At 40.8% G+C, this 22,203-nt stretch overlaps 1 protein-coding gene across 2 annotated transcripts in view; it reads left to right on the top strand.

Moving 5' to 3' along the window:
* Positions 1-6,421: 6,421 nt before the first annotated feature.
* The window catches only part of TMEM117 (transmembrane protein 117), a 222,478-nt gene continuing 206,696 nt past the window's right edge, over positions 6,422-22,203 (top strand). Inside the window, exons 1-3 of one of the 2 annotated variants that reach the window (XM_075059096.1) lie at positions 6,422-6,904; positions 7,061-7,173; positions 9,572-9,876. In XM_075059096.1, the coding sequence (XP_074915197.1) occupies positions 6,779-6,904; positions 7,061-7,173; positions 9,572-9,876 (544 nt within the window). In that variant the 5' untranslated portion in view covers positions 6,422-6,778. Of the gene's footprint in view, positions 6,905-7,060; positions 7,174-7,280; positions 7,600-9,571; positions 9,877-22,203 lie in introns of those variants that run through there. The other variant, XM_075059097.1, reaches the window with a different exon arrangement.

Genomic DNA, 22,203 nt, shown 5'->3' with positions numbered 1-22,203 from the left:
CCTCACAGGCACACACAAATCCAGATGTATGCTATGTCTCAGCATAAGCTGAAGGTCTCCAGTACTTCATTTTAGTTCCAAAAGATTCTACAGTGCACCCACTGCTCTTCTCATAAATGAAAGGAAATTCAGTAAACAAGCAAAGGACATTTTGACTTCACTGTACATTCTTACTTGTTCTCTCAGGCACTTATTCAAAGTGCCTGTCCATTTGCAATGGATTTCCAGCTAGTAAATAAATTATTACATTTATCATTGTAATTTTTTTTTTTTTGCATACTATGCTTTTTCACAATGCATTAGTGTGAGCTAAAAATAACAGGCATTTGTCACAGGCTATTCTTTGGCCATTGAAAAAATGTCTATTTGCATAATAGATACTGCATATCCCAATATATGATGAGAAGAAGCTTTAAAGAAAGGTCACAAAAGTTGGTCTTCTCATCACTTGTCTAAAACTAAAAATCTAACAGCAAAACCCCTGCTCTCTAGGCGTAGCAGTGTATATATGATTCTCTTAATTATCTTCAGATTATGATTAGCTCTCTCATGTTTAATATTGGTACATTTGATTATTTTCAGTGAGATATAGTTCTGATTCACCAAGTGCTACCCTTTGCGCAGTCACATTGAAGTTGTTAGTGAGCATAGCTCCCTTGTATTCCTGGGGTTTGATCCACAGCTCGGACAAGCCGTGTTTTGCACAAGACAGCTGTGTGTGTCTGCTTCGGCAGGGACAGATTTGCTCCTCAGTTGTATTAGTGCAGTGTCCAGTTTGCCATAGTCGCTACCGAGACCCCCAGCGCAGCAGCCAGTGCCTCATAGTACTCCCTGCCCTGCCTCTGTTTCTGTTCCCCCAATCCAGTCAGGTGTATATGACAGTGCATGATCAGCTCTCAGACTCCTTTTATTGTATTAGGTAACGTACTCCAATTTCAGGTATGCAGAGATATGAAAATAAAGTCATTTAATTGTTTGAGTTATCACACTGTGCTTGAGTTTAAAAGCAGTACTTTGGTCAAGATGCAAAATTTTTATGTCATGCTACACCTATTTTTGCTCTAATAGAAATAGGAGCAAGACACAGGGAATTTGTATGACAACAAAGTAAAGCCTTCAGACTTTTTTTTTACAGAGGCAATGTGTTGTTATACTGTAGTTACACAAATTACAGTTGTTCATTGCACTTTGGAAAAACATTGTGAGATACAGTGGTTGAAAACACAAGACTTTTTTTGTTCTGTGTTTTTTCATGAGGTTAAGAAATTACCCCTCATTATTTTTAAACAAATTTGTCTTTAGTATTGAATAAGCTAATAAAGCTTAAATTATTCTCCTGTCAGATAGTAATCTGAAGCCTGCTTGTATAAAAGAATATAAAGCTCATACTGAGCAAAACATGATGTTATATTTCTCTTACTAGAGTTCAGCAACATTAGAGTATATTTTCTTTTCCCAAAGACCTTCTGTTACCACTTACTATTTTTCTGACCTTTTGTCTTCCAGCCTGAATTCTATCTTTCTGAAGTCTTCTTTTACCCTTGCAATAAAATTGGACAGTGTGGTTAAGCAGTATCCGTGGAAGGCTGAATTCAGATTCCACTTTTTCTTAATTTGTGTTTTCTCTGATTCTGTATATGCAACTATCAAGGTAGCTGCAAGCTGATTATTCCTTTCTTTTCCTAGTACTGAAGTCACATGTCGTTGTTCTATTAGTTGAAATTATCCATATGGCCAGCAGATGCACTTAAAAGGTATTTAATTAGTGGTGTAAATTCACCTCACTAGACTGTTCTTCTTCAGTGATTTTATCTAGGCTAAGCGTGTGCTGTCTGTCTGTTTGAAATCAGTATAGATTATCTGAAGTAGAGTCATGCTTACTTGGAGTAAATTTGTTCTGGATGAACAGAACTAAGTACTTCATTCAAGTGTAAGTTTTGTTTATCATTTGACTTACCATCTTCAAAACTTCCAGTACAGCTTCTGCTTTAACCTTGGTAAGCCCTGTATCATTTGACTCCAGGACTGAAGTTCTGTTTCACAGTATGTAAAAGGTCACTCAAAGTTCTGGTTCTCCTACTGCTTTTTGTCCCAAGTTCCACTGGTATTGCAAAATTAGATATATGTATTAAATTCTGCTCAAAATTATATTTTTGTGATTTAACCCATCAACAATGATGAAACCATCCCTTAACTTCATCTTGGTAAACTAAAACTTGCTTGACAAGGATCAAAAAGTACATATTAATCACCCAGATCCCAAGATTCCACTAACATTTTTAGCTAAAGCATCATTTATATTTGTTAAAATCTATATCCAAGCTCTTTTTTTTTCATTTTTTCTGTGTTATAGAAACAGGAGGTATAATTTTTTCCTATTCACATTTACATTTGGTTTGAAATGTTTTGGGTTGTAGCTAACAAGTCAAAGAATCCAGAGGCTTAGTGTCAGAAATGTGTCCTTTTGCCATTATTTTTAGTTTCCCTCATTTTAGATAATTTGCAATCTCTTCCTTGTTTCGTTGATGAAATATGTTCGACTGAACCAGAAATAAAGCCCTTTATCATGACTTGGAAGCCTGTTAGTTCACCTGTATATTGCATATAATGTTGATTTTGCATCATTCTCATTCTTTCATTGAAATGTCAGTAGCTATCTGATCACATAAATCCCTTAAGGATTTCAGGTGTATATATATATATCTCTCTCTATATCTTGGTACTGACCTAACCAAACAAATGCATTATATCCCAAAGTGACATCAGAACGGTTTTTCAAAGAGTGCGTTCTGTCAGCTCGTATTATTGCTGGTTGTTCTCGCAGAAACAGAGGCACTAGTTAGGCCAAAATCATGACTAAATCTGGTGGCTGCTCTGACTTACAGCATGTGCGTGTGGAGGCTGGGGATTGCATGGCTGCACAGCCCGCACCACTGTCTTCCGTTTGGTTATTCCGGTTCTTCTCCCTTTCACTTCTTTCAGTAATTGAGACCTGAACCTGCCTTTCCCATATTTTTGCCCATGCTTGCTGTCAGCCTGGGAAGCCTGTAATTAAGTAGGTCATCCTATTTACCCTTTAAATATTGTTACAACATTAACTTTCTTCTAGTTCTATGAAATTTCCTCAGCATTTCAGAAGTTGTTAGGAAAGAAATTTAACTATTAACATTGCTGTCTATCACATCTCTTGTTTATTTTTCTAATAACTCTTTGACCTGCCATTTAAAAATAAATGTTTAATTTAAGTTGCTGCTGTTTACTATCCTTTCATATTATTGATTTAATGGAAAGTATTTCACTGTTACATAATGTGAAAACACTGTTTATGTTTTACAAATATGCAATAGAAACATTTCTGCTGTTCCACATTCTTCTAGACATTTCTATCTTTCACATCTTGTAGTGAAGCAGTACTAGTATTTGCAATGTCATTATCTCTGATTAATTTAACATTCTTACTTTCCATGGGAGATACATATTTTTGCCTTTTCGTTCCTCTAAGTTTTAAAATTATTTAACTCTTTAGTTGTATACTAACTGTCGTCAGCTTTTGGTTTTTTTCCCATTTGTTCCATGTTTTAATGTGCAGCTTTCTCTTCTTTTAGACAGTAAGAAATGAGTTGGGGAATGCAGATAATGAATAGATCTTAAGTGGTGTAGCTGAGATGGGTTGCCATAACAGTGACTGTGAAATTTCAAAGGGGGACTCTTTTGTTACAAGGCTATTTTTTGCAGGTGTACTGGATCTGGCCTGGGGTTAACTTCCTTCATAGCAGTGATATTGTGCTGTGTTTTGGGTTTGTGGCTAAAACAGCTTTGAAAACACACTGATGTTTTGGCTATTGCTGAGCAGTGCTTGCACAGGATCAAGGCTGTCTCTCTTCCCACTCTGCCCACACTCCCCCACAGCGAGTAGGCTGGGGATAGGCAAGAAATTGGGAGGGGACACAGCCAGGACAGCTGACCCAAACTGGCCAAGGGGATACACCATGCCATATGACATCATGCCCAGCAATAAAGCTGCGTGGAAGAAAAGGGTGGGATGGGGGTTGGCTTCAAAGCTGGCTCTCAGAGACTGACCAGGCATCGGTCTGCTTGTGGGCCTTGGTGAGTGATTGCCTTAGCATCACTTTTTTTTTAATTCTCATTTATTACATTTTATTAATTCTCACTTTTTTCCTTCACTTATTAACCCATCTTTGTCTTGACCCATGAGTTTTCTCTCTTTTTTTCCTATTCCCTCCCCTATCCCACTGGGGGAGGAGGTGGGGGGGAGTGAGCTAGCAGCTGTGTGGGTGCTTACCTGCTGGCTGGGGTCAAACCGCAACAGCAGGATGGAAGAAAAATACATTAGGAGCACAGTCCCTGAGTAATGGGGCTTTGAGGTTTGAGGGATGAAGTACTTTTTCCAAAGAGCAAGCCAGGGAAGAGGCATTTGTGCAACCACAGGTGAAAGGAGTGGGAGGACAGGCTGAGAGAGCTGGGACTGTTTAACCTTGAGAAGAGGAGGCTCAAGGGAGAGGATCTTATCGATGTGTCTAAAAGCCTGATAGGAGGAGTAAAGATGAAGCCAGAGTCGACTCAGTGCTATCCAGTGAAAGGACGAGAGGCAATGGGCACAAACTGAAATACGGGAAGTTCCACTGAACTTATGAAAAAACCTTTTTACTGTGAGGGTGGTCAAACATTGGAACAGGTAGCCCAGAGGGGTTGTGGAGTCTCCAACCTTGGATATACTTAAAACCCAACTGGGCACAACCCTGCTCTGAGCAGAGGGCTGGACTAGAGGATCTCCAGAGGTCCCTTGAAGCCTCAGCTATCTTGTGATTCAGTGAAATTTCACGGGTGTTAAGTGACCCACAGTTTTGTGGATCAACTAGCTGAGCACATAGTCGGTATAGATAACATGGGATATTAGAGAGCTTTCTCAGAGGAAGCTGTAGCCATTTTTTCCCATCTCCAGAATTACCTTTCAGTCCTGGATACACAGGATTTCATAATGAATTGCATTTTCTTTTTATTTTGTTTTTGAATCGAGTGATTACATGAGTCTTTCTAGTTTGGACCTGCAGCTTCTTCACTGACAAAACTAGCACTTATGCTTTGGCATAGAAAAGCGAAGAAACCTGCCTCTTAGTACAGCATCATTATTTTGGAACATACTGTAGCTCAGCGCGTGTTCCTGCACCAGACAGAGTTGTCTGAGGTAGCAGAGTCTTGTAAGAGAACTTTCCAGTTACAGACTAATGTGCAGAAGGCTGATTCCTCATATTTGAATGTAAAATGACTCTACAGAAATTGATACTGCAGTAAGATGTATATACGGTTAGTTCAGTACTCACAGCTCTGCTCGATAGCCTTTACACAAGTGCTATTTTGTAGTAGGAATGCTGGTAAAATAGTTTCATTCATAAGTATCGAAACTAGCATTTCAAGATGACTCATTGTCCTGATTCAGACTGCTTTTTAGGTTCAACTTACTGGTTTTACTGCTGGCCTGTTCACTTGCTGACAATTTCGTAGATAAGAGAGTTTATATTCTTCTGTTGCTGGCAGTTCCTGGTTTTTAGAGAGTGGGCCCGATTGGTCTTGCCTGCTTAGATTATTTGTTAATTGTTGCTATTCAGGTATGTATTTCATCAACTAAATCTTGATTGTTTGATTAAAAAAAAAGGAATAGGAGTGTTCCAGCTTTTTTTTATATACGAGTGAAATATTACATTCTTTGAAAAAATACTAGCTTCCTCTAAGAAAGCAATTGGAACATGAAATTTTGGAGAGGTACATGGTGCACTTATGCTTTTGGTGACTTTAATAGAAAAGTAGATGATTTTCATTTGATTGACTTAGTGGCTTCAAAAACTTGCTCACTGATTTACTATCTGAAAAAATGTTCAGGAACGCTTTGTAGTTGTAGCATGGGTTTCCATCTGAGCTAAAGAAAATTTTTTCTTAGTGTGTAGGTGCACGAAGAGCGTGATCTCTTTTGTGGTGGGTGCTGCCTCCTTCTCTGTGGATTCTCATTTGTTAAACAGAAGGAGACAGTTCTGCAAGCGTGGCAGTGCACACAGAACTGTTGCATGAACAGGCAGTGCTGTACGCTGTGTTTCTGTACTCTTTTGTGGCACATGATGATTTTTTGCCTCTGAATATTTTAATTTTCTGTTTACTGTAAAGATCGCTGTGGGGGGTGTTACTGTTAAATATTGAATGTTGCATCTTTCTACCTAAAATTGAGCATCTCATAGGCTGTTCTAGCGAGGAAGATAATGCGGTGATTATGTCAGATACCTTCAATACAGTTATGTTTATTTACAAAAATACGTAAAACTGTATTGCCATAAGCACAGAAGGGATTCCCAAGTCTTCATCTGGTGCTCGTTGTGGTTGTGCTGGTCTTTCACAACCTGACTCCCCTCAAGACCCTTCCACATTCCTCCGTGGAGCTCAGCCACATTCCTCCGTACCTTGGCCTGAAGCAGCCGAGCGCATATCCATCCCTGTTTTTTTCAGTCGGATGCTGTATTTCAGATACCTGCCCCCATGGAATTACCTGGTTTTTTCCCAACAAGACACTGAGGCTGTCTGTAGCACCTTCGGCTCGGTTTTACCCGTCCTCAGCGACGACCAGAACTGGTACCCGCTGCCTTAAGACCCAGTCACAGTGCCAAGAGCATCCTGTAAGCGTTTTCCTGGGATGTCAGCAATACCAGCAGGCTGGCACTAGGGACCACATCCCACGTAAAAAGGCTTCGGTTGACAATTCGGCCGAAGCGCAATGTCAACAGCTCCGCCGGGCTGCGCGGGGGCGTTTCGCCCGACACAGCCCCGAGACCGACCGTGCGCTCGCCCCGGAGACCGGCCGTGGCCCCCCGATAGCCCCCTCCCACGGAAGCAAAAATGGGTAGAGACCTCCCCCCCCTCCCGAACACGAGGGTTTTCCTAAATCCTCCCGAGCGATCCGGCTATGATTGCCAACCCCGCGCTTTTGCTTCGGGGTAACACATCTCCAGATCGCCTCCCGCTCCCCCATTCCCCCCCCGTTTGTCGTTTCCCACAGCTCGTCTACTTCACGCTGAAATCTGACCGCTGGGAATCGCGCGTCTCTCCGCTTGCCTTCACCTCCCCCGCCTGGATAAACCCCCGCTGGCTCCCAGGCCACCATTTTCCAGGGTGAGTAAAAAAAAAAAAAAAAAAAAAAAAAAACACCCGCGGGAAAATAACTCGCACGGCTCGGCTCCTTTACCAGACAGACCTCCGGGGAGAGGGGGGGGGGGTAGAAGAGGGGAGGCACAACTACCGTCTCCGGGACCCCCTGCCGCATCCCTGCCACTGCCGCACTGCCGGGGCCGCGCTCCCTCCCCCGGCCCCGGAGCGGTAGAGGAGGGGCACAGCCCGGGGGGGGGGACGGCAACGGCGGGCGGGACTCCGCGGCAGCGCCCGAGGGGGCTGAGGGACCACGGGGGGGGACACACGGAACGACGACCCTGCCGAGAGCCGCACCGCGGCAGGCGCCGAGCCGGGCCCGCAGCGGCACCGCGCCCGGTTCTAGACCCCCCCCCCCCCCCGCCGCCGCCGCCGCCGCCGCTCCCCGAGGCGGTGAGTGAAGGAGGGAGGCGGGCGGGCAGCCCCCGGTACCGGCGGAGAGGGGGGGACACGCGTGGCCCCGGCGTGGGGGTGTGTGTGTGGGGGGGGAAATGGATTTAATAGGTTGAGGTGGGCGTGGGGGTTTGTGGGCATCGCGGGTGTTTTGGCGTGGAGGTAGCGGTTTTTTGGTTGTGTTTTGGGGGGGGGTTTTCTTAGCGATTTAGCGCCGGTGCTGTTGCAAATCAGGGCTGCTTTTTGCTGGCAAAGGCTTCCCGGGGAGCTGCGTCTTCGGGTGGGTGGCTGGTCACTCTCGGGTAGCCGGCAGCTGCCAAAAATGTCGGGACATACAGTTGTTTATCTATCTCCGGCCCCGGTCCGGCTTTAGGGTGGTTCCTACACCTAAGGAAATACCAAAACTTTTCTTCCCCTTAACGGGAAGGAGAACAGAAAATAGCTTTGGGCATCCTTACGGCTCTAAAGGCAGCTTTATCTCCCCAAAGTGGTATTTTCATAGGCTGCTGGGCCAGTCACCCTTGCTTTAAATCACTTTATTCATAAAGTTTTCAAAGCGCTGACGCTTCCTTGTGCCAACTTTTTAACTCTCTAATGCAGGTTTTTTTTTCCTTTTCACATGTAATTTATGCGTAGTGGGACATTATTAATTTTTATATTTACTGAATGCGTTGTCTGAATCTGCTGATGTTGTTTTATCCTTTTGCTTTAGTGGGTACAGGATTCCTTCTAATGTTACACATATAAATCGGATTATAGAGTTAAATTATTTTAAAGCGACTACCTGAAGGGAGATATTGTAATTCAAGCCTTTCCTTAAGTTTGCAAAGTGATACTTAGAAGTCCAAGAAGGGATGAGTAATAGATTGGGTTTTCTAGGTCTTCTGCTGCAATTTGGGTTTGGTTGTTTTTTTTTTCCTGTGGGGCATATATGACATTTGCAAAAATCTGTACCGTTCAGTTAAGTACACTGTATCCTTCAAGGATCCTGCTGTAATAAACAAGCAATATTATTAGATACTCTTTTTTTTTTTTTCCTTTTCTTCCTACACGCTGTGTCCCTTGAATAATTGCGGTGTTCCACAACACAAAGGCCTTGTATCTTTGTGCATACAAAGTGGTTCAACAGGATGAAACAACCAATTTGTTGTGAATAAAAGAAAAAGAAATCAAATGGCAAACAACTGAAACGTAACCGTGCTCAGTTGTTTTCTTCCATAGCAGTACTTCATCAGTAGGCAAGTTTCAAAATACAGTTTTTGTATTCGTACAAAACAGTCTGTGCTCAGGGCACTCTTATTTTCTGGTTTTGAAAATATGCTTAATTATAGGTGTACTCCCTCAAGTCAATGAAAATATTTCCACAGACTTGCCTGAGCTGCGAGGGTTAATTCCAGCAACTTTTCCGTCGTGTTATTCCTTCATACGAACACAAGTTTCTGATGTTGCTGGGGTATATGCTTGTAAGCTTCTAGGAGATGAGGCAGTAGAAGACTTCACTGGACTTACGGGCTTGTTCCACCCTTTTCCTACAAGAAGCAAGGTTCAGTTTAGGCTTAGCATGAACATTTGTGAAATCTCTGTTGTATTTTTTGGAATGTGGCTGGAAAGGCGCTCTGAGTTTCACGTAGCCTGTCATGTTCCTACATGCTGTATTTTCCCGCCCCACTACGGAGCTGTTCTTTGAAAGAGATAATACAGAAATGTTTGAGACTAAAAGTCTTGTGCTATAATCTATATAAGTTTGTTTGTTGTTTTTACATTGGAATGGGCAGAAATTTCAGTTTTTCTCTACCTGGATCTAACACTATCTTTTAATTGAAACTGTCACTGCTAGTCAAGTCTGAAGCGTTAAAAATGACTAATGACAGGGTTACAGTGATTTGATTTTTGTAATGTGCAGGTATCTCCTCAGCTCGAAGAATTCTGGAGATATATATATAACATTGTGCATTTGTATCTTTACATACAGGCAAAGAACAGTTCTGCAGTATCTGAGGATGGATAAAGACTTCCGCTACTACTTCCAGCACCCGTGGTCTCGCTTAGTTGTGGCTTACTTAGTGATCTTCTTTAACTTCTTAATATTTGCTGAGGACCCAGTATCTCACAGTCAGACAGAAGCCAATGTTATTGTTGTTGGTAATTGTTTCTCCTTTGTAACAAATAAATACCCTGAAGGAGGAGGCTGGAAATTTCTGAAGGTGCTTCTGTGGCTGCTTGCCATTCTCACAGGACTGATAGCTGGGAAATTTCTCTTCCATCAGCGCCTGTTTGGTAAGTTACATGATGCACCTACTGACTTCCTGATAATGGCTTTCTGACTTCTCCTTTTACCTTTCTACTCATTGCAATTTTGTAAGCTTTGCTGTTAATCATTTCAACTGTTTAGAGCCATATAGAACTCAGTACATCAAAGCTTACATCATCGTGGAAGTTAATGCCATGCCTACTTATGTGACCATAATTCACAATTATTTCAGTCAAAAAAGGCTAAAAATAGTGAAAGCTGACATGTTTTGAAAGGTCAGTGATTTTCAATAGTATAAAAATACGCCTTTGCATCTTCAGACCAATTTTTAAATCTTATTATATAATTGTCTTGGCAATCTGCAGAAAAAACATTGTTCTTTGGGGCAGTGACGCTACATGTCTTGTCAAAAGTCACGTAACTGGAAGCAGAGGCTGTTGTTAGTATTAGCAGAGCCGTGCTGAAGAACTCCCATGTGAAAACAGGAATTCGAGAGAAGGAGGACCTCTCTGTCTCTCAGTACAAGAGCGAGTCAGTGAAATGGGAAGGTAGGAAATGGAAAAAACCATGGCAGTCAATGCTTTCATACACAAGGTGTGACTCAACTGAGGAACTTACTTCACATGGACTGACTGAAAGGAATGGAATGACCCTGGATTAAATTCTGAGACTGAGAACTTGGATGTAAATATATAGAGATACACAAATACCTATCATTGTCTTAACTGAGTCACATAGTAAATGTAGAAAATGTTGTGTCTGAGGACTCAAGGCTGTCTCTAAGTTTTAGAGGTAAATAGAATCATGGAAAAGATTACTTCACTCCCACCAGCTGCACCGTTCTTTGAAACATCTGATTCTAGGTGTGTCATTGCAGGTCTAGATGGACTAGTCCTATATTCTTATACTGGTAGGACTGCAGGATGGATGGTTACTGGAATACCTCGAAGCACATGAGTGATACGCCATTTCCTTAGTCTGTCTCATTCTATTAAGATGGAGAGAGAGCCGCTATTATTTCAATAAATCAAACGTAAAGCTATTATGTCAAGGAAGGAACAAGCAAAGCCACATTAAGAGACTTCTGTTAATACAGACTTCTCTTGAAGCGCTTATTCTGAAAAATAGTTGAGCATCTCGATGGCTATTTGGTGGACAACTTACCATAATGTAGTGGTAAATGTAAAATGTCCCCATAAAGAGGACATTTTACCTTAATTTCTGGGCTCTGGAACAAGCACTGTCACAATAATGTTTTCAATTCTGGCTTCCACAGTTGAGGAATGATTCTGTTAAATTGGAGAAGATTAGGGAAAAGTAATGAAACTGATGATAAAGTGGGAAAATAAGCCCTATAGTGAGAGGATTGAGAGGATAAAGGGAAGATTAGAAGGTGACTTGCTCAAATTTGACTTGAAGGACAGAACCTTCAGTCCAGCAAATGTATTGCAAGGTCCAGTGCTTGGAAGTGGCAAATAGCCAGCGCTTTTTTTTTTTTTCAACTGAAAGGCTAGACAATCAGTGGAACAAGTTGTCACAGGATGTGGCTTCATCAAGCCGTGAATTTTTCTTTTGGGGAATACGTTCTAGTCTGACTACAGAGTAATTCTCTATCTCCTGTCTAGGTAGGTTATTATGATAATTCCTTCTGGATTTGTAAGTGTATATCGTAAATAGCGTGTAGCTTAAAATAAATTTTAAAGTGGCTTGAATCAGCATTACTGCCAAAAGGAGAAGGTCTGCCCGGCCTTCAGTGCCTGCTGCTTCGTGCTTTTGTGCGGTTGCTCAGTGAAACAGGATAGGGAACCTAGCCCCATTAGCACTACCCATCTTTTATTTCTGTGAGGATCATATCTCTGATCATACCGATGTTTGTGGCAGCACAAAGATGGGATCAGCGTTGGGAGGAAATTAACAGGCGAGAGATTCCTACCCCTGATGACAGCGCTAGCTTATGGATATTTACGATTATGGTCTGGGTGACCGATACGGGTATAGGTACAATCTGATTTGAGGCTAGTTGATGCACATTGAGTTTCGCTTGAGCTAATGCAGATCTGCCACAGTCCCACCCTCCTAACCCTAGCCCCATCGCTTTGGTGCCTCCCTCGAGCCAGCGCTGCTGTTAATGCGATGGAGCAGCGAGCCAGCTCAGGCAGGTGATCCCACGCAAAACCAGTTGCTTCTGCTGTCATCTACAGCAGCTCCTTGAACCGATGCGATCGCTTGAGTGCCAGTGCTGATGTGACGGCCAAGGACTGTGCAGCCAAGATAGTGGGGGGCCACGGCAGCCCTGCCTTGTGTTGGCTCGAGTGCCGTGGGAGTGCACCCACACAGTGTGGCGGTGGAAATATGCTGTTGCTTGTGATACGCTGTGAGCAGATGGCAGTCTGTGCGACTGAAGAGCTGGCGGTATTGCTGATTGATGTGGCCATGGTAGCTGTAAACTAGCTAGTGAGGATGGGGATCGCATCGATGAGGTGATGGTGTGGGTTTACAGCTTGAGTGTATCTCTGGGTCTCCGGAAGATTTGTACAGCCCATGCTGAAATCTTTCCTGCTAGTTATTTGCCATTATTTTAACGTCTTCACTGCCTAGAAAGCCCTCCTTTTGTTGAGATCCTCCCTGAGTATGCTCTCTGGATCTTTTGGCATCAAGCACATCATGAATTCACCCTTTCATTGTTTTTAATTTCCCTAGTTTATCTTCTTAAGTAGCTGCTGCAATTTTTTTTTCCTATTTAATCCCTTTTTTTAAATCTATAATTACTTGGAACCATTCTGGTTTTTAATCCTTGTTCATTTATTTATTTTTTCTCTGCTAAATTCTGTTTGTAGAGGAAACTGTGACTGGTTGTTTCTTGTGGCCTGTGTATAACTTCCTGCAGTCAGGAAACCAAATAGCACCAGTCAATCTTCCCCTGTCAGATCTTGGCTCACAGTGTAGGCTGCAAATTGAAATTGAGAAGGATTAGTCTGCACATCTCACTTTAAATGAAGATGAGTGGAAAGGATTTTCTTTCTCTATGCCCTTCCTGCTCTTTTGTCCCTTGTCTTCTGTATTTCTTGCTACTGAGTTTGCATATGAGCTAGAAAAATAGTGTAGCTAGAACTATGTCGTAGTACAGTTTACCATCTGTGACAGCCGCTGTCTGATAGCCATGACTGTCGTGAACTATAAAAATAATAGAAATAAGCTCAAGCATGTTGTGTTTCTAAAAGTGGAAGGAGAAGGGTCCTGGCAACGTTAGGCTTCATCTCTCTGAGTACAGGGAGATAAGGGAGTAGGTAAATTATATTGCTGAGAAGTAGAGATCTCAACTAGAGGACATGGTGGGATGTTTTCTGTTGATAATATTCATTGCAACCTTTGAACAGTAACCTCTTCAGGGACTCCTTCAAGGCACTGCTCATGACTTAAAACAAGATTAGAAAACAGTTACATTTCTTGCTCTTCGGTCAAGAAATAACTTACTTCATTTGATAAACATCTCCCGTGATAAATATTTCCAAGGAAAACAGCCTTTATCAAGTACATTCTTTATATCTTTATGGCATATGGTCAGAACAAATGGAATTTTAAAATTGTCTTTTGGCTGTTATCCACTATATTCTTTTGATTCATCATTAAGCATATCTTCTATTTGGTTAGGTATTGTGTTCTGCCATGCTTTTTATTTTACAATGGAAAATGAAAGGTCATAGATGAATACTGGAAGTTTGGGGAAATAAAAAATCAAGATATATAGCCCTGTTATTTTTTCTTCTGCACGAGAGAGTTACCTGAGGCAGGGAGAAGTGGTAACTTCTTTGCACTTAGAGATTTCTTGATTTTTTTTTTTTCTGCTTTATTAAAAGCAGAAAGAGCTTACAAACTGACCCTATTTGATGACACTATGCATTCAGAAAATGCATTCAAATCTTAAATCCCGACTTAAAAGAAATTCCTGAATAAGCTCTTCCACATTTTTCATATTGCTCTGGGGCACTGTCTGGAAAGTAACACTGCGTTTAGTGTGTAGAAAGTGTATGTTTTAATCGGCACTTTCTCAGCATATGCACAGTTGCAGTTCTGTACTCCAACCTCAGGCTCAAATTCTGAGTTCAGTGGGAGGTTTTTGGGTCCAAAGTTCAGGCTAAGCATTTTGCATCAATGTGTAAATATGATCTATGATGTAAATTTAAAATCATCTTTCATTTGACTAGACTTTTAGCAGTATGGATAAATGGACAGTATACCTGGAAAAATAATACCTTAATTTTTTCCATTCAGCATCTTCGCTTTGACTGTTTTCCATGTGTAATAATCCTCAGCTTATGCTGCATATTAGATACATCAGTTTTTAAAAACATACTTACTACAAAATGTGCATGTGTCTACCTGCCCATTTTTCTGATTCTAAGTGATTATAAAGACGTATTAAAATCTGAGTAAAAGCCTGTGATTACAGAGACTGGATTTTATGCAACTGCCAATGAGTTCGCCTGGATTTGTATTTTTAAGTTCCTTTTTAAATGATGTAGATGAAAACTAAATATTTAATGTGTTATAAAAAAATATGGAAAACAAGATAGATAGAACTAAAGCTATATTTCTTAAAACAGGGGAATCATCATAATACCGCAAGCAAATTAGAGCTGTTGAATAAATGTTGAATTTAATGGGTTGCTCTCTTGCAAGTGTTCATGGTACGCAGTTTGTTTAGAATTAAATGATAATCTGAGCTTCATAGACATGGAGTGAATAAATAAAGCAGTCATTATAGGAATTGCACTGAGCTGTGGGTACACACTAATGTTGCAAATTTTTTAATGGACAGTAGTGCCATGCTGGGAGCAATTTCATGATAGACAGTTTCAAACAAAACGCCCACTGAGGACCTGTTGTCTGAAAGCATTACTCTTTTTGTCAAACATCTTATCTGGAAGGCGCTAAAAGACACTGCAAACTTATTATAAGCAGACTCTTCAATGTCTGCTTTTATGCTGAAAGTTAAAGTGTTTATCAACCGAGGCAATGAATGTATGCAGATTGCAAGAGGAAATTAGGCAGAATGGGATTTAGTCAGGATGATAGTGCACTGCCTAAGAAAAGTGAATCTGTTAGGCGGCTAACAGGATAAATTCATACAATAGTACATATGTGATTAATTAGTATCCTGATCTATTAGGGGTCATGTTAGTGTAAAATCTGGGCTGTGGTATTGCTGCTAGTATTGCTGGGGCGTATCACTTTCCATAGTGGTGCTTGTGCAATAGCTAATGAACCAAATGTGATCTGTTTTGCCAAAAAAAAAAAAGAGATGTGATAAGATTTTTGCATGGTTGTTTTTCAGCCAGATAGTTTCCCATTCCTGTTTGATAGTAGTTATGTGAACAGTTGTGCCACCATCTGTAGGAACAAGTGATGGGTGTATGGCAATACTTGCATAAAATTCTAACCTGATTGATAGAGCATATTCTTCTCTGTTGTCAGCTTTGTCTCTTACATTACAATAAGATCTGTCACTTTAATACCCAGCAACTTTGTTCCTGCTTTTTCTTTTCCATTGATGACTTCAGCCTAATAGAAAGCAACTACTGTGATAGCTGGTAAAAAAATGCTGTCTTCAAGAGCCTGTTCAGTATGAATTTCAGTAACAATGATCAAGTTAATGCTGCTGAAGGCATTCAAGGTCTACTGTGATTGCTTCACAGTCAATTCACCTCCTTTGTTTCCAGTAAAATATTGAAGCAATACAATAAGATTATTTTGGTCCTACAAAGTGTGTGCCAAGGGGCCAATCTAACAGTTTGCTAATAATAACGCACAAATGACTGTGAGCAAGCATTTCTGAGAGCCAGAATCCTCAACAAAAAACATAAAAAGGGAGAGGCTCGCAGCCAGCCACTGCATGAGTGCAGGCTCATCAGATTCCAGCTCTGGCACCTTGCCAGTAATTAAGATGTTAGTTTAAAATAAACTTTACATCATTCATGAGGAGACCACAAGTGACCTTTCAAATATAAATGAAAAGCATGCAAGTAACCTCCTAATTTCTTCTTTTACTTGTTTGTTTTTAGAAGAGCCATAACATCTTACTGCTTCCTCTCTTCAGGCTCAATGAGAGACTGCCGTCATCTGCTCTTAGCATTAGCTGTGAAATCAGTCTCATACCATATTACCTCTGGGTAGTAAATTATAGAGTTTAATTGGAGAGGTACAGGCAGTAGCTACAAAAAGATTATTCTCTCTTCAGTGAAAGCTTTGATTCTACTGGAGGTGCATATCCCATTCCCCAAGCAGTGGCATGAGACTGCGAGAAGAGCTACATGTGTCAGATTATCTGTAATGGGAAGGCTCTAGAGAATATTTAGCATCCAGTGACTGAAAACTAAAAATAAGTTCATTGCTACTTCATATCAATGTGTCAGCTCTGTGTTTTGATCTTTTTGACGTGACTTTCAGATTTTTCTTTCCATTTGAGACTGGGAGTGAGTTTGGAATGATGCCTGCCACTTACAGGAATAATATGTCTCCATTCCCCTATTTCCAGAAATAGAAGTGAGGTTATTCCTAGCAGAAGCAGCCTGATGGGCATAGTGCAGGTGCAACCTAGTGCAGGGGCAAATTTCTTCTATCCTTGTTCCATACAGCAAGGAGATAGAGGGGATGTTAGTGTGGAACATCACCTCGCCATGTGCCTGATGGAGAGCCCCAAGGAGAATGTGATCTCCTTGGTCATGCTGTGTCCTTTCAAAGGTCCCCTTAGGCTGTCAGAGTGGCACGAAGGTCCTTCATGTACCAGACAACATTTCTCTTTGTGTGATTCTGCTGGGACTCCAAGTCAGCCTGTGCGTCTGCCTTATAAAGTTACACATTTCGTTTTTTTTGAAAAATTCCAAAATGAAAAAAACCCACCCAACATTCTGGGCTTTAAAAAACTTTGAATACATTCTCAGGATTTAAGAACTATTTAGCAAATAGTAAGTGTGGTTTATACATTTCTAATAGATATTTTGCATATGGCAAAAGTAAAAAAAAAAATTGCAGATGTACTCACTAAGTAAACCAGAGTGACACTTGAGGAGAAGGGATCAGTGATTGTTCCCTACGAGGCAGGTAGGGCACTAACAAAATATTTCTAAATGTGATTCCCGAGACAGACGCGGCACATAACCTCATTTCAGATGCTGGAAAACAGAATTTGCTGCTTTCTTCTTTCTCTCTTTTTGTCAGAAGGGGCAGTACCCCGTTCCTCACTCTGTAACCCCTGCCAGGGGATGGCAGCAATAGCAGAAACTTTTCTGCTTTGAGGATTCCCACTCTCCCTGGTGCCTCCAGGTGGGAAGGGAGTCTCCCAAGGCCAGGCTGGGCGTCTGGGTAGAGGTAGCAGCAGAACCTCAGGGCAAGGTGAACTGAAACATGAACAGGAACTGTTGCATAACTCATTGTCAGAATCAATGATCATGTGAAGCTTTTACAAACAAAAGACTTTTCATCCAAATTTTCTCAAAGCTTGGTTCAGATAAATCATTATAATTTCCTTTGGTGAGATGTTCTTACCCATCTACCGTGTATCACTCCAGAGACAGCTGTATTTTAATCCTAAGCAGAGCTCAATTCCACCATGTATCACATACCTACCTTTTAGGAATGCTTTAACATGCATGTTATGATTTTTTGGTGCCATTATGAAGGCCTCATTAGAACTGACTTTCACTGCGCGGTTATGCAGCAGCGCAATCTGTGCAGCACAGTCTAGGAGCAGGTGACTACATAGATATTTGGGAGCAAGACTCTTCTTTTGAAATTTTCAAGGAAAAATGCTGATGGTAATTTAACGATGGTTATGATGGTATTTTAATGATGACAAGGGTAATGAGAAAAACACTGAGTGTTCTCCTGCTCGATATAAATACCCAAAAACATTTCATGTGTTTAAAGTGGTGTCCTCCATTAAGCTCAGCAAAGCAGGAATTTAAGATTTCTTAGATTATATATCCAAATAGAGAGGCAGAAAAATAATTTTGTAAGACATGAGTTAAAAATTACAAGCTACAACCATGTTTTCATGTTTTGCACATCGCCTTATCTGTATTGATAGATGCAGATCTATCAATCAGCTGGAATGATAAAAAAATTAGTATCTTTGGCATATTCAGATTGACCATTGAATAAGTTATAGCAAAGTACCTGATTTAGATGTGATTATCAGCTATTTTTTGTTATGATTTATAAGACATTAAAGTATTACAAACTTCTGGCTCAGTATCTGACAGTAGCCCACTGTGGATGATGAGATAAAGGTGTAGGAATAGGAAAGACTATACTGATAACTCCCAGAATAGCTTCCCAGCTGCCAACAATTTGTTCAGAATTCAGACAAAAATATGTCTATTCTTAGATGTCTTTGACAGTCATTCTGAAGACAAATAATAAAGGTGGTAGTTAACAGTAGTCTTTGTTTCTGCCTACCTGTTACTAAGAAGCACACCCTTCTCAAATTTTCACATGTACTCATAAACCCCCAAATTTACTGACTCCTTCGTCCTCCTACTTCTATTAAGATATTGAGAAGTTTTATGGTTTTGGCCATTTGCCTGAAGTCCAGAAAAAAGAAAATGTTTAAAAACAAAGTGTTGGTTGAAAAGAAGCAGATTCTTCTGCTGAGGTCTTCCTGTCTTTTTAAAATGCCTTGAATTCATCTTTCATCTGCAACACTGGGATATGATCTTTCAAAGTGGACGTCTGCTTAGGGCTTTGTAGGCTCACTTAGGCACATGCTAAATAATGTTTTCTATTTCTGGGGCACTGATGCAATGTGTGTCTTCTAAGAAGCACACTTCCATTTAATACTAAAGCAGAGAAGAAACTAAATCTGTACAAGATTGAGCCAAAGTCAAACATACTAAACAAATAATGAGAATTATGGCAGGGAGGGCATAAAGAGGTGAAGCAGGATTGACGAAAATGTTCTTAGAGAGTGACAGCAGCAACAATAATTAATTTTAGTTTACTTGAGAAAAAGGGAACAAGGTCTAAAAATTGAGAGATCCCAGCTTTAATGAACAAAACTGCGCAAATATCCTAGCTTTCTTGCTAATCTGTGGTCATAGACTAAGTGACAAAAAATACGGATCTTAATTCACTCTTGACGCTGTAAAGTGCTGGAGGTATAGAAAGTGAAGGAGAAGGTGAAAACTGGTATTTTATGTGGGGCTTCTGTGGAGTTCCTGACCTGGGGAATTCAGGGCTTAGCACAGCATTCAATTTTGTATCACTTTCATATAGCAAATGAAAATGTAAAGTCTTTGCAGATAGTTTTCTCCATGCCTTCCGCTCTTCTTGATGTTCTTCTTGACACATAGCAGTTTTAGATTACTCTGAAGTGGTTTGGGGCCATGCTTATATCCCATGCACCTCCTCTCTGTGGCAGCCAAAGGTGGAGCAATTTTTTTCTGAATTAGAGGTCATTTCTGTGTAACCTATCTAAATTCAAAGAGTAAAACAGGAGTACTACTCTTTTGGGGATATCTACAGATTTCCCTCTCTTAGGCTGCAGATGAAAAAGCAAACTTCTCTTGAGACTGTGTTTCTGGTTGCCATGGTAGTGGCACATACCAGAACAAATAGTCTCTTCGGAGTCAAAGGGGCAGCGCTGCTGCCTGACCAGCATTGGCCCACAACGTACCTGAAAAAGTCTGACCCTCAGCACTCTATCAACATGAACTCTAGAGAGCTGAAATCCTTATTGTCCCAAATGTTACGATATTGTCATACATTTGCTGCAAAGCTCTCATTTGGTATTGTGTCCTCTGGTGGTAAGTCAAAAATTTTTAGTTCTTCTGTTTCCACTAATGCTGTACAAGTTCCTCCCCATAGATCAGCTACTCCAGACAAGACTTTTCCCCTGGAACAGTTACTCCATTTGCTGCAGAGCGCAGGTTCTTCACTCACCTTCTCCTGTGGGTAGTGCCCTGGAAATCAGGTTGACATCTGATGCAATTACGTTAGAAGACCAAAACTGAGAGGAGGAATTTGCATGTTACTTACATTGAGGTACCTTCAATGCAAGTATATATTCAATTCTTCTTTTTCATTTTTATAGTCACAAACCTTATCCTTCAAAAGACATGCCCTAAAGCCATCTTACACTATTTTGTCTTGTTGAGGGAAGCAAGTTAAGCCCGTTCTAGCCATTTTCTTGGTGTGATGTATTATGGAAATGTGAAGTCCTTCAAAGACCACTTCCTCCGAGAAGGAAGAGCATGTGTATTCCTAAGGTGCCTTTGGCACTATGAAAGGCACTATTCATTTTATGACTGAATAATTCATATTGTTTGAAATTGAACTACTTTATAACTAGACCTCTCAAGGAGTCTCAGCGGATATTTTGTGACCATTGTAAATGCCTCAAGACAAAATTTATGGTTATTTTTCAATACATATAAGATGTACTGAATGTAGTCTAACAAGATATTCCTAAAATAAACGCAACTTCAAAATGAGCAAAGACATTTTTCACTGTGTTGAAGAGGTTTGAATTCCTTACTCTGAGAGGGAAAGGATCTTCCTCTGAAAGAGCTGGAAATGCTCAGAGGCAAAACTGAGAAAGTGCTCCATAACCTCAAGGAAACAAGTGCCATGCACTGTTTTCTGTCTCTGTTCCTTGTTAAGACACTAGTATCTCAAGATGGAGAGCTCTTTTTTGGCTGTTTGCAGGTTAAGATGCTGCATGCTGTCCTGCTGCACATAAAGCATTCTGGACCTGAAAGCTGCATCATTGACATGTTTTTATTATTTCTTTTTCTTTTGGACCCTGAACTATGTAAGTTATCATCCATCTAAAAGTTGGACAGATGCACCTTTAGAGGTGGAATGCTTTTCTGTAGTAGCATCAGACGTCCCAAGGAACAGCCTTTTGCCATATTAACATACAGAGGTGGGTAGAAAAGGCTTTCATCCCAATCGGTTCACCAGCACCTTTCTCCTTTGATTATTTCAATTTTGATCATTCAGACCTGTCTGGTCGATCAAACTCTATTTGAGTAGCATCTAGGCTTAGTTAGCTTGTCTCTTGCAACAGCCTCAGGAAAGTCTCCAGTGGAGGATTGCACTGTGCTTGCTTCCCTTGTGATACTGAAATTTGGGAAAGGCCACGTGCATGTCTCCTTTCCAGCAGGAAGCTTCTCCCTGGGGGCTGACCTTAGTTTTTAATAGTTTAAACTGTTTGAACTACGTGGTGACTTTCTTCCTTTACCCTCTCTCAGTGAAAATGTCCTTTCTAGTGACTGTTGTCTGAGCTAAAAGAGCTGATGGAGGCTCTCAGATTATGCCCAGACATCGCATTCCTTAGTGGTCACTTTTACACTTTGTCCAAAGTTTACAGCTAAAAGACTCAGAATCTCGCCTTAGCTGCGCAGTCCATCCTCAGTTCCCCTTTTCTTTCCCATTTCTCACCAAAATCTTACCCAATTCCAGATGACACAAAACTTAAAACTCCTTAGACATTGTGCAGGCTGGAGTTTTTTATTAGAAAAACTGCAATTATTTCAGCTCTCAGTTAAGGTTTTTATTGTATATGCGAAGAGCTCACAGAGGCAGTCTGTGTGTTCCCAGAGGTTATCAGAATGCCTTTCTGGGTATCAAACTAAATCTTAACTTGGTTGAGGCTCATATAAGGTTGTGTATGAAATATGAATTATTGATCCTTGGATTTCCAGATGCGGTTGATGTCCTGATCCTGTTGGTGTGGAATTGGTGTCGATCATATGCTTATGTTCGTATGGTTGTCTTATAGCTTCTTTTTACATTGGACTCTCCTTCTGCCTTCAGACTTCAGACAAGTGTGCAAATGTCTCTCTGGGGATGCATTCTGCCTCTTTTCCAACCTAAACAATTCTGTGAGTCCTAACCTTACAGAAACTGTGGCTCTTTACAATGCATCAGCTCCACCACAGTTTCCATGCCTCACCTTCCAGCAAAACTGACTGGACTCCTGCTCAGCTGGAATTCAGATTTATCAAGAAAATGAGTGATAACAGATCTGTTCTTCTCATGCTGTGGTAATGGTTATGGCATATGAGGTCCTGCTGTTGTATAACAGGGGCGGTTGTTGCAATTACAGTCTGTGTAAACAACTGGCCAGAACCACAGTTATCAGAGGAAAATTAGCTTTGAGAAGCAATTCAGACAGAAATAATTATCTTTCAACAGAGGAGCACCTTCTAGTGGTATTGAATGAATATGTCAGCTAGTTAAACAGTTATTTTCTCTAAATAAGGAGACATAAATATGCTAGACAAAGAATAGTAATGAATACTTCTGAACACTATTTTTATGATTAAATTAATAATTCATTTAAAAACAAA

This window comes from Buteo buteo, chromosome 28 (assembly GCF_964188355.1).
Source record: "Buteo buteo chromosome 28, bButBut1.hap1.1, whole genome shotgun sequence".
Lineage (NCBI taxonomy): Eukaryota > Metazoa > Chordata > Aves > Accipitriformes > Accipitridae > Buteo > Buteo buteo.
This window is presented reverse-complemented; position numbering and strand designations above follow the sequence as displayed.